Source organism: Streptopelia decaocto, assembly GCF_964273445.1.
Source record: "Streptopelia decaocto genome assembly, chromosome: 4".
NCBI lineage: Eukaryota > Metazoa > Chordata > Aves > Columbiformes > Columbidae > Streptopelia > Streptopelia decaocto.
This window is the reverse complement of record NC_138658.1, coordinates 32,027,554-32,040,318: the sequence shown is the minus strand read 5'-3', so window position 1 is coordinate 32,040,318 and position 12,765 is coordinate 32,027,554. Positions and strand designations below refer to the sequence as shown.

At 34.6% G+C, this 12,765-nt stretch overlaps 1 protein-coding gene across 7 annotated transcripts in view; it reads right to left on the bottom strand.

The window, feature by feature from the left end:
• Nucleotides 1–12,765, bottom strand: part of ARFIP1 (ARF interacting protein 1) — a 45,104-nt gene that overhangs the window by 26,115 nt on the left and 6,224 nt on the right. For 4 of the 7 annotated variants that reach the window (XM_082051870.1, XM_082051873.1, XM_082051869.1 and 1 more), the window contains 2 exons: nt 9,687–9,788; nt 589–703 (listed from right to left, as the gene is read on the bottom strand). In XM_082051870.1, coding sequence (XP_081907996.1) covers nt 589–703; nt 9,687–9,788 — 217 coding nt within the window. The remainder of the gene's footprint in view (nt 1–588; nt 704–9,686; nt 9,789–12,765) is intronic. The other 3 variants (XM_082051872.1, XM_082051874.1, XM_082051868.1) reach the window with 1 other exon arrangement.

Below are 12,765 nucleotides of genomic sequence, written 5' to 3'. Positions count from 1 at the left end.
ATAGACAATCACAATTCTGCTGAGAAAATATGAAAACAGATACTTTTTTATTAGGTAGTACCTGCAAAAAGAGACACAAAGCATTATCCGTCCTAGCAACAATACATTAAAGTAATATATGCACTACAACAAAAAAAGGAGAGAAAAGTCTCAGGGACAAAGATTAATTCCATTCATTAATCTGCTTCAGGAAAGTGAACTGTGTATCAAGAAATGAATAATTCTCCAGTTACGTTTCAAATCAGAACAATACCTGTGACATTTAAAGAAAGCTTCAATGCAATGTAATAGTAAAATTCTTCAGCCTGACACCATTTCAAGGTGCTCAAGGACTTCTCTTCCTGTAAATGCATACCAATTCAACACTGAGTAGTTTCCGCTAGTCCCTTGACAGATACAAGTGTAGCATATATTCTCTATTTTAACAACCCAGCTACCAGAGAATATAAGCAGGTTGTCATTAATGTACATCTCAATGTGTACATTTACACAAAATATTCAAAGCAGCTACAGAACAGTGTATTCCTAACCATATGAAAATATGCCTAAAGATTTTAAATTGAGAAATACAGACAAAAAATCAGTTACCTTTACCTGGAAATGGTCCTGCCTCAACAACTCCCTCTTTGGTGCTGTCAAAGCCATGAGATGTTATTTTGGTTTCAGAAAGTCCAAGTCCAACTGGTAATGAACGTTTCAAGTCCTTAGAAATATTTGAATAAAAGTAGAAAGTTAATGCATAAAGAAGTGATTCAAAAGCCTTACAATGCAGTTTCAGCAGCCCTCAGACAGACAATTCTGCCTTTAGCCTGGAATGTCTTTACTGGTGTTAGAGCATTCTACTGCTATGCACAAATAAAACATAAATGAATGAGAAATACTGTAAGTATAGCCTGTGTACTTATTCTAAAATTTTTTATGTTGATGAACCACTAGGATGCCATCTCTTAAGAGCAGCAGTTACCAAAAATGAGGCTCATAACATCACATTATGTGGTCTGACACTAGTCCAACCAACCATACCAATTTGATAATGTGTCTAGTTAAAAACTGACAGGGGTACAAAATGATCTAAGAGTAAGAGAAGACAACATTTTACAAACAAAAAAATGTGGAAGCAACTATCATCTTAAAGATTAAAAAAAAATTCATTCTAAGCAAGAAATAGCTTTAAAATTCACAGCACTGTTAATTTCTACAAACAGCACATGAAATCTCTTTAGTATTTCACATGGGAGAAACATCCAGAAAGGTATCACTTCAACAGCTTCCTTCTGAGCACCTTACTCTACAACGTAAGTGCTCAAAGCACAAAGTTACCATTTACTTCCATTTGCTTTTGAAACTTGATCTAAAATTGCCTCAGATAACCTTGTTTAACTTTAGAGAGCTAGAATTAACTACAACTTTAAACTTTCAGTTAACTGAAGTCTTCACAGCAGCCCAGTACAGGCGTATTACTTAACTATGAATTTGTTCGCCATAATTCAGATACCATCCAACTGCCCATTTCTGTTATCTTGTCTCTCCCAAAGGTTTCCCAGACTGTATTTCCAGCCATCTGACTGAAGGTTAAGCCTCTGGTGTTATGGCATATACTTACAGCTTTAAAGAAAGCTCAGCTACTCAAAGCAACTTAAAACCACTAAATTGTAAAAGTAAAAAGTGAGTGGAAATGAAAGCAAAAAGGTAAATACACTTAAAAAAATTAAGTATCAAGAAACTGCAAAACTGGCAGTTTCTGGAGTCAGGTATTCTTTTGCATGCCCCTCTGCCTCCATACAGAGGCAAAAAAAGATGATAAAGTATAGAGGAGCAACAGTGAAATTTGCAGAGAAAAAGTATACATAGCTTTAAGATGTCAGTGCCTGGACATGTACAGTAACTATTTATGCACCTTTAGAATCCAATCCATGTCTGACATATTACTGTAGTCACTCAATCCACAAACCAGAAGCAAGCTAGTGCATAGGAATGATACTGCCCAGAGACTGACTGTCAGGAAGTGCCTTTGGATCACATTCCCACAGATTTAGTTAGTTGTCTTTAGTTTAAGACAAATTCCTGGGAGAAAGAACAAAGGAAAAGCTACAAATGTGAATTCCAGCAGAACAGAAATCTTGTTGACATCAAAACCCCAAGATATTATTGCAATCAGAGTAATCAATTCCAATAGCCATACTTTCACTCCCATGGACTGGCTATTTAGTTATAGATTATGCTGTACTTGTGTATCTGAAGCATTATACCAAAAAAAGAAAAGGTAAAAAAAAAAAAAGAGGAAAGGAAAAATAAACTGCAAGAAAAATGAATAGTCTTCACATGCAGAACCTGATCTCACAAATGAAGCCTTATCACAACACTGGATACATACTGCTTTCAGTCTTCACAACTGACTTAACATTGGTGCTTCCACTTAAGTACTTGCATTTGTCGGTATGCTGGAAAGCCTTTGCTTCAACTTAGTTTGGCTAATAGACAGAGTCCATTTAACTCAAAGCTGCAAGTCACTTGGAGCTGAAAAAGCAGACACTTCAAAAAGGATAACCAGATTGCAGAGGACAAGATGCACTGATTTAACAAAATGGACATGCCATCCTTTTTTTTTTTTCCTGAAGGCACCTTGGCACATTGTATAGCTTTCAGAAATATCTAAATCTGTAGTCAAAGAAATGTAGACAGCTAACCTGCTTAAGCATGTTTGCAATAGTAATCTAAGCAATTGTATCTAAGGTTAAAATGCATAACACCTGCTTCATAAAGACAGAAGTTTATATCTAAACTTAAGCAATTGTACTACTTTTGTATATTCAACTTAATTCTAATTTGAAGCTAAACATAAGCAGAACAAACTACAGAGTTAAATAAATAAGAATATTACAACACATCCTTCTCTTAAATAAAAACCTGATAATTGGATCACGAAAATTATTAAGATCTACAACTGTGTATGTATATACATCAGGGGGTTTTATATAAATATATACATATGTATATATATGTACACAAACATTTGTTTGAAGAGATCTACACCCTTTTCATTGGCAAAAAGGCAAGGTTCAATGTAAAGAACTGTATTCAGATCTGGCTTTAAACACCTATATTAACCAGTTGAAATATACCCTGCTGAATATGAATTTACCCTTACATATTAATTTAAAAGAAATATTTACCATTTGTTGATCTATACATTACCAGAATTGTCATCAAAAGTCAGTGATCACCAATAGACTACCTTTTTGTTGTTTATAAACATGAAAGTTCAGTGGAGACAAGCTTCTGCATGTAAACTTCAATTTTTAACATGTCATTCATGCAACTGATTGTGCTTGCCTTTTTTTCCCCTCTCCCAAGTGTAAATAACAAAAAAGCTACCCAAAAATCTGTAATTATTCTAACAAAGCAATCTATTCCTTCAATAATTTACAAAGGAGGATAAGTTAGAAACAGCCTTAAAGTAAGAAAAGATGTACACAAAACTTCATGTTTAAGAGAATGCATGACAGTACTTAAGGAGATTTTTAGAATGGTAAGAAGACAACATAAATAGCTTTCTTTTTTTGTCAGCAGAAAAGCGAGGACAGATTCCCCAAGTACAACAAGACGATTACATTTTGATTACATATTGCTCTTCTAGCTAAGAGGAAGATTTTGATGATCAGATTATCTGCTTTCAAACTCAAAAGGGATTTCCCCCCTTCTTTGTAAAAACAAAATAAAGTCTTTAGAATTTATCAAAATTTGCTGGTACATTTCAAAACCACCAATCTGCTAAGGGATCACTATCACAAAAAAAAAAAAAAAGATGCTTAGTTCATAATTTTCAGTTGTATCAGGCTGAAAACCATTGCAAGTTTATGCAATTACCATCTAGCAGAAGTATTTTAATACTGTGACTTAACTAAGACCTAGAGGTATAAAAGCCCTACAACTCAGAAGATTCCCAAGAAGTCGAAAGGCTGGATTACCTATCCCATTCTCAGTCATTTAGCACGCTAAAGGCTCAAAGAAGCAAACGCATGAAATACAGATACACATTAAGCTGTACTAGCTTAATTTGGTCTAGTCAAAATAGTGCAAGCCTATATTGTACACAGCATTTAAACCACTTTAACTCTTTGTTAAAATCCCATTTAATTAGTTCAAATCACCATATTAAACTAATCATATTTTAGTAAGGTTAGCCTTCTTTACACAAATCTAACAGGGATATTCTTCAGTTTATTATACAGATTATCTAGAACAACCAGTATGAATTTTTGACATATCAATCCTGTTGAGACAGTAAACACAGCAAAGAAGTCACTCAGAGCTTAGGAGGAGCCAAAGCAACTGGCTTAGCCAAAACTTAGTAGAAACTAAGAAGCAAACAACATCATATTAATTTCTTAGTCTATTATTAATGTATGACTAAGCATTATTTTTTGCTTAGTACCAACAGTAAGCTTAAGAGATCTGGGTTTATTTGCCTTTACTACCTCAAATAAAGGTGTTTTAAAAACCCCACAGCACTAGCTAGTTCAAAGAGTCTATTAAAAGTGGAGCAACTAAACTGGGAACAATGATTTGCTTTTTTTTTTTTTTTAAATGATGGATAACATTTTAAATAAAACTACTCAAGTTACCTCTAAGAAAAATTTGCAACACATCTTATTGTAAAGTTCACAGTTTAAAGTTTCAAAGATTACAAGTCCCATGAAACAAAATGTTTATTTAGATAGATATAACATCTACCCAGTCAGATAACTGGCTCTGAACTTTAACTTCTAACCCTAATTTGTGTGCAAGTGCTCTATTATATCACTCAGCTCCTGTTTTCCATGAATTAAGCCACTACATCCCCACATCAATATAAATTCAAGCATAAAAATAGATGGGAGAAGAGCTGAAGGCTTTAATCTATGCTGAAATGGCAAACATGGACTGAGACGTTTCTTCTGTTCTCCAATACACTGCTCTTCACTCAGAAGACCCTTTTTTTTCCTACATCCCTTATGACTTACCTAATGTCATACCACAATCCAGCCTAAAATTAGCTTCCCTTCTACTCTCAACATTAACTTTCATATTTTGTTTTTTAAGATTGTATGAAGCAGACCACTTGGCAACAAAACAAAAGACTGGTCTTTTTCATTTCATCTCCTAAAACCAGTTTTCTAGAACTGACACAAAGTTATATTTTAGATCAGTCTACATTAATTAAAATATAATCGCCCAAAGTAAAATCTAACTATGCCAGTCAATACAGCAAAACCTAAGAGATGAACTCAGGTGTTTCAGGCAGGATGTGAGTGACAAGGTTGGCATTTTTTTTTCCCCACAAGGCAAAAGACAAAAAAGAATTGACTTTATCTATTTGCGCAGACTGGCAATAACAGAACACAATACTGAAGCCATGCACTCAGATTCATCAGATACCAGAGCTTATTTCACAATTCTAGGAAGATAAATTGAAGACTCACAACAAAGTTAATTTATCTTTTGCAGCCTAAAGTTTATTACTGGTATCATATACATGTTTAATGAAGAGTTTGTCCCCATGGGAGTACAAAAAGAGCCAGGAGAAGAGACCAAATACAGAAAATGAAAGGAAACAACTGGATCAATTTCAGAGACTCAGACTGATATGAACTTCATATAGATTTTCTACAATAGTTTAAACATAACAAGTAGCTTACAGCTGCCTGAAGACCTTTATAGGCAGAACGTTTTTTTTTCATTAATTTATTCCTATGCAGTTTTCACAGTAACACATGCTATTGAATTATGAATAACATACCTCCTCACTCCTTCCCACAGTCCTTAGTTCACAATCTCCCCAGTGACATTACAACACCACTATTCCGATGACATAATTACAATAGCATAGGAGGAAAACTGTGTTCTAGAAGTTGGTGACACATTAAATAACCCAGTGAATAATATAAACCAGCAAGACCTTTTCCCTTTTGCAGAGTTTTCTTGTACAAAGTAGTAAGAAAAACATGTTTGATTAGGAAGTGCTGAAGTCCTCTGTTATTAAGACAGGCTAACAAACATCCAAACATTGGCAAATGGTTCTACACACCAAGTTCTTAAAGCTTAAGTGAGTTCCACCAGAGCTTTTTCCTAATGAAAGGACATTAGGCATTTCATCCAATGACAACTGAAACTGTAGGCTTTTTTAGTTTAAAAAAGTTTCCATCCATCACACAGGCAAGACAAAACTTGTCAGAATTCCACAGGCATCTCTTATTATTACAAAGAAGTCAGAATTAGAATGTAGCAGCATATTTCTGAATGAGACTTTACAGTTAGGCAAACACTTAAGTTACCTTATAAATATGCTTTTGATTCTTTTTCTTAAAAATAAGGAACCAAGAAGATGGATCTAGTAGAGCTATATCACATTCCCACAGGACTGGAACTAATATACTTCCTTCTGAAATGACATTATGGCAATCTATGCTGTCTGATGTTCTGCACAACTAATAGCATTTTTTTTTTCAAAGAACGAACAACTCCACTTGCCACTTCCAGGTAAATATATTTGCACTGCATTGCCTCGCAAAGTGAGGTACTTTTCATGCTTGAGTACATACAAATACTGCATTTGGTGGAAAATAAATATGCATTTTCATGCCTGAGCAGCTTACGGATGAGGTCTGATGGAAGGGCTAAACAGAACGCAAGTCTAGAGGGACATTTAATTTTGTAATTAAAGAACCCTGAAGAAAAGACTGTACAACTACCTCTTTACTCAATCTATCAAAAACATGCAATTGAAGCTGCTCAAGTGTTTGTCACAAAATAGCTGCAGAAGACCAAATAAAAAATACAGGATAAATGATGTCTTATTGTTTGGATCTGAACTGTACAACATCTAGATGAATGGCTCCCTGATCATCATAATAAGAAAACAAGAAACCAAAATAACTTTGTTCCCCAGCTTCCCAGGAAGGTGTAATTGAAATCAGTACATTGGAGTTTGAGTGCTCTAAATTCTGCTGTGGTCACATACTCTTAATAAGCACTCTGCTAACAGTACAACTTAAAGTGGTAATGGTTTCTTGCCCCCTTCTTAAGCAACCTCCTAAAAAACAATATTTGGCTTGTCATTTCCATAAGAGTATAAGAAAAAAGACCCCTGAAAAATTGGCAAAGAAATTGTGGTGCAATGCATATTGCTTTAGGTTAAAACAAAAAATTACCTGGCAAGGAAAAAAAGAGAAAGCATAGCATTAAGCATTAGAAATAACAAACACAAAGCAAGATGAATAGCAGCTAAATATTAGAATTTGAGACTAACAGATTAGTAAACAGACCTAGATGTTAATTCCAAGAAGTTTGTTTTGTTTATAAGAAGTCTTGATTATCACAGATTCTGAGTTCAGGTCACGCATACAGGCATTAACTTGTACAAGACAGTTCAAAAAAATATTTGAAGTGCACTTCATTTTCACTGATCTCAGAATAAGCATTGTGAAAATAATTACAGCAGCAAACACAACTATGCTTGCATAATATAAATGTTCTGCTACTCGACCAAACATTTGACAAATTTTTGTGAAAGTGGAAGTTTCAAAATACAGTTAACTCCAGGCCAGCAAAATAATTAGTATGCCAGCGAAAACCTACTTCAACTTTTATATGTGGCCATAAACAAAAACTACCTTAACATTTCAACTTTCCACAGAAAATGGTGATTACGTTGTAACTGCAGAAGAGATCTGACCCAATCAACAAGAATGCTAGTTCCATTTACTGTAACCAGTAATTATGCAGGACACTGAAGAAGCAACTATTATGTAATGTATAGATAACTTGGACAGCAGTCCAGTCACAGTAGCATCAAGGTCATCAGGCTTAAACAGTATATCTGTTTCTCTACTTCCAGAGGAACCCAAATTCATTACCACATACATAGGTACATCTTAATGAAATAAAGGGAAAACTAAATATTGATCAAACTTTGTCTTAATTTCTACATTAGATTACTGGTAGATCTTAGTTGAACAATTAATCATACGAAACAGAAGCCTTCCCTCATCGTAGTGCTATTCATAAAAAAAATCATGGCCCATTCAGCAGAAGCAGAAAAAATGCCCACTAATAAACACAGTGTTTTTTAATAAGAGCTCTAATACAGATGTATTTTCATCTCATGAAGTTTTATACATCTTTTCACAGCCATGCTCTCTATACAACTACCATCCAGTCATAGTCAAATGGTCTCAGATGTTGTTTTCAGTATGTATTTTATCTTGAAATATATTTAAAATACATATTTTTACATATTTAAATAACATTTTCATTTATAACAATAATATAATAAATACGTGTTTAAAACTATACTTTTAATATATATTTAAATGTATGTTTTCCTGTTTTATGAATAAAAATGCTGGATTAAAAATCAGTATCCTAAAGGCTTAGAGTCAATAATTAGAAATGTATACACTTGACTGTGCATTACACAACACTCAGTACTTTACACAATTTAACATTCAGAAAAATTTGCCACTGCTAATACACCTTTCATACAAAAAAGTTATTGTAATGTGCAGTATCTGCTTTGGCTTTTTTTAGTCAACTTTAAGAATAATTTATCAGCTTTGAAGTTTTTAGATTAAAGCTAAAACTAGAAGACAAAATGAGGCAGAAGCTGATTTTACCAATATTCAGGAAGTATATGTAATTTGGTTTTAAACTTATGAAGGTTCTCCACTGTAATCAGCATTTTAACAGGAGAGAATAAAATGCTGAAGTTCTGCTGAGTATTTATTTTAGAAATAATCCTGCACTGCAAGTCAGAATGGGACTGTTACAGCTTAGAGATTTCCTTAAAATCTAAGCCTCAACAGATATCAAACAAATACGGATAACTAGTCTTTGTAGTTCTAGCTGAGAAGAATAATAATCATCAAAGTAAAGAAGCCCCAACAAATTCCATCGGCTGTACCACAGCGCCCTCTGCTGCTCAGCCAGGCACAAGGAAAACCGATAGTAAAATACATAAAGGTTGAAGGAAAGAACTCAAAATTGTACACAGATGCTTATGGAAGTATAACTTTTTTTTCAACATACAACAAATAAGATGGATTACGATACATCTCATCTATATATCATACAAAAAGACAGCAGTAATTTTCCACTTTCTAGACGAGAAAACTTACCTCTCTCCTGCTTACAATTTTGAATCAGAATGCGACTGTATTTACTTCCAGGCATGTTCTGTCAAAACTTAATACTCCCTAGAAGTAATTTGCTTCAAACCACTTGATACTTATTCATAAAAAAATGTAGGATTTGGTGTCCTGAATTCACAGGACCTGTTAAGTCTTGTATTTTTAAAATGCTTGTTGTCCTGTTTTATGAATAAGATTGGCAGCTTAAAAATCAATATCCTCAAGGATCAGAAACAAGGACAGAAGCATAGACAATTGTGCACTACAGAGCACCAAATTCTTTACATTATTTCATGTTCAGAAATATTTGTCATTACTAATGTGCCTTTTGTACAAAAAAGGTTACTGAAATGTGCAATCACATTATGTTATGTCAACTTTAATAATAATTTATTAGCCTCAAAGGAGCTTCTATTAAAGCTCTAGAAAACTATGTCAAGTGAAGTCTGCTATGCATTGGATTGTAACTTCAGTATTTCTGATAATGGTATCTTTTCAGACAGGAAAGAAAATTCTTACCCTGTTAAAGCTGTGCTCATGAGAATCTTCCAGTTGTCCATTGCTAGTCACAGGAATTTCTGCCGCTGAATTTCTGGGAGACTCTTGAGCCATTGCACCTTCCTATAATATAAGATGAAACAGGTTAGCATTTGTCTTAAATTTCCAATGAGTAATCTATATGAACCTATTTGACATGTAGGTTTCATAACAGTCGATTTTACTCCAAACTCCTATTGGCAATATTCTGATATACTAAGTCTGTATACCTTCATTTAACCACATACCCATACCACATTAATATACCAGCAGAGATCAGAGAGAAGTAACTCAAAACTTCAGGATCTAAGAGAAAAGAAACACTATGATTTAACCCATTGATATGGAGGGTGAGAGGGTATCAGACACAAATAAGACATGTGAGGCCAGACAAGTATCTTCTACATGTACTTGACCTTTAGAGCAGTTTACATATCTTGAACTATAAAAAGGTGAGCTTGGCTAAAAATAAATAAATAGAATCGCGCTATGTAATCATCAGCAAGAAATATTAGAGAAGTGCAATGAGTTTTAACATGTGTTAAAAAAGTGCAATTGTTCCAAACTTGGAAATAGTTTAACTTCCCTATTTTATCATAATACAGTGCCACCTTCTGACTAAGCTGTTAGTATGCAACTCTCAGTCAACAGCGGTAAGTCTGAAGTGAAATGCAGAAACAAGAACTTAAAAGCACCAATGCAAATCAAGAATCGAAGATAGTTTCCAAATGCAGCTGTGTTATGAACAGTAGCAGCTGTGAAACAACTGCTTTCAAGAATGACCTAAGGTATAAGCTAGAAGAGCCATCCTCAGAAGAAATGCACACTGTTACAGGCATCCTAACACTCTCTGAAACTAAGAAAGACTGAAAATTTCGACATTCTCAAAAAGCAAGCCTGAACTCTGCAAGACAGCTTCGTTAGTCAACTTTAGTGTAAACGGTAGAAAAATCAACACACATCCAAAGCAGTGTTTGTTCAACTACCTACATAAAAGTTGTCTGAAGTCATCAAGCCAGCCCATGCCCCAGTGCAAGACTGGCAAGACACTGTCAACGGGTACTTGAGAATAGATGCTTTCTTCGCTTAAACCTCTAAAATCATCAGACTGAACCAGCTGAATGGGTCAGGGTGAGGCCAAGTCTGAGATGAGGCTAAAGCACCAGCAGCTTCTCCAACCACATGTGAAGCTTTTACGGAATATCCATACAACACAACAATTCTACTGGTACTGAGGATCACCTGCATCATTCTCAGTGGCAACATCTGTCATACCCCATTGCTGATATTTCCCACACTTTCACCTATCAACACTTCACTTACATTAGTGAGTTTAATTTCCTTAGTAAACCTTGAGGCCACCCAAACTGTTTTTCTGACTAGTCACTGTCTGTAGGCTCCAATTAAATGTGCTCCTCTAACTCCAGATGGCTTTCAAAGTCTTGTTATCATAACTTCTTCCAAAGACTGTGAACTACTGAGACTTCACTTCTGTTGGTCTTTTGAAGCAGAACTCACTACTCAAACTTCATTTGTTATCTACAAAATCTGATTTACATTTCTGAAAGCATAATATGCTTCTTCAATTAGCAGCATAAAACACCACAACAAATTTAAAGAAAAAGGCAAGGAAATCTAAGTCCATCAAGTTCTGAGTGAATGCTGCTTTTTACCCATAGGGAGAAGGGAAAGAAAAAGGTCAAGGAAAGGCCGCTCTAAGAACCATACATTTGAACTACAATCCATGGATGCACACTCAAAATACCATTTGAGGTGATACATTTTCCCCTTTTGATGATGAAGACCTTCTCTACTACAACTTAGCAAAACTGAATTGAAAGCTACTCTTTCAAAATACCATGCTTTATGAAACTTCCCTAAAAATGAGAAGCTAAACATTTCAAAAGCACAGCTTTTGAAAAAATTCTAAATATACAGAGAACAGATTTCGAATAATGTAAGAAAAAGTCAGTGTGTTAGAAATTCAAGAAAATGTGGTTTTATAACACACTAACTTACTCTATCAGCCTACCTCATTAAGGATCCAGTAAGTGCCTTCTTTCAGCACTAGGAAGGAGTAGCTCCTATACCATATACTCACATCAGCCTAGCATCCCAAATTCTCCATATAGTCCAGTCTCCACCCACAATTACAACACAGAACAGCTTTTCTGGGGGTCATTCTTCATAAAACAGAAGAAACTCAAAACTCATAGCCTTTAAGTAAATGAAAATATTGAAGTACTCCAAAATGTCTATGTTTACAAGTAGTTTTAAAACAATAATTTGTTTAGTTTCATAAAATATAGAACACCTGGAGTTAGAAGGGACCCATAAGGATCATTTAGTCCAACTCCCTGCTCCTCACAAGGAGTTGCTAGTTACCTGCCATATTAGATTTTAATTTAGGAAATCTGTCCACTTGCTCAAGCTTCTTAAGCTTGCTCTAAATCTTGCATCTGCTTAAACTCCAAGATTGCTAGGAACTATATTTCTACTTGACACAGCAAAGCAAGATATTTTTCAAAATGCTCTGCCTGTCACAGCTACCTGCACAACACCAAAACATTAGCATAGACTAATACAGCTATTTCGTTGTTCTTTCTGCAAACTGTCAGAAAACACAATGTCAAGGGGAAATCCTGTACTGTCACTTCATTTGGCAGGGGTCACAAATAAAACTGCATCTCCGAATTTAATTAAAGACGAAACAAATACTTGGCGTGGATGCTTTTCATCAAGAATCCCAAATCATTTTGCTGATATTATACATTGATACATGTTTATGCATTTATTCAGATATATAGATGCTTGCACATATGCATACTTCTCTAATAAATACATATATTAGAAAACAAAAAAATCATCAGCTTCTCTGGATAACCCACGAAATTTAAAAACACCTAGAAGCAATTAACAGGTTTTTTAGGTGTTTCTACATATCAACTTCAGAGAAAGCAAAAAATTACTTTGCTAACTTCAGTTTCACATTACATCTGAACTAAAACACCATCTCCCATTGCTGAAAGGATGTTTCACTACACCCCTTTTCCAGTTCCTA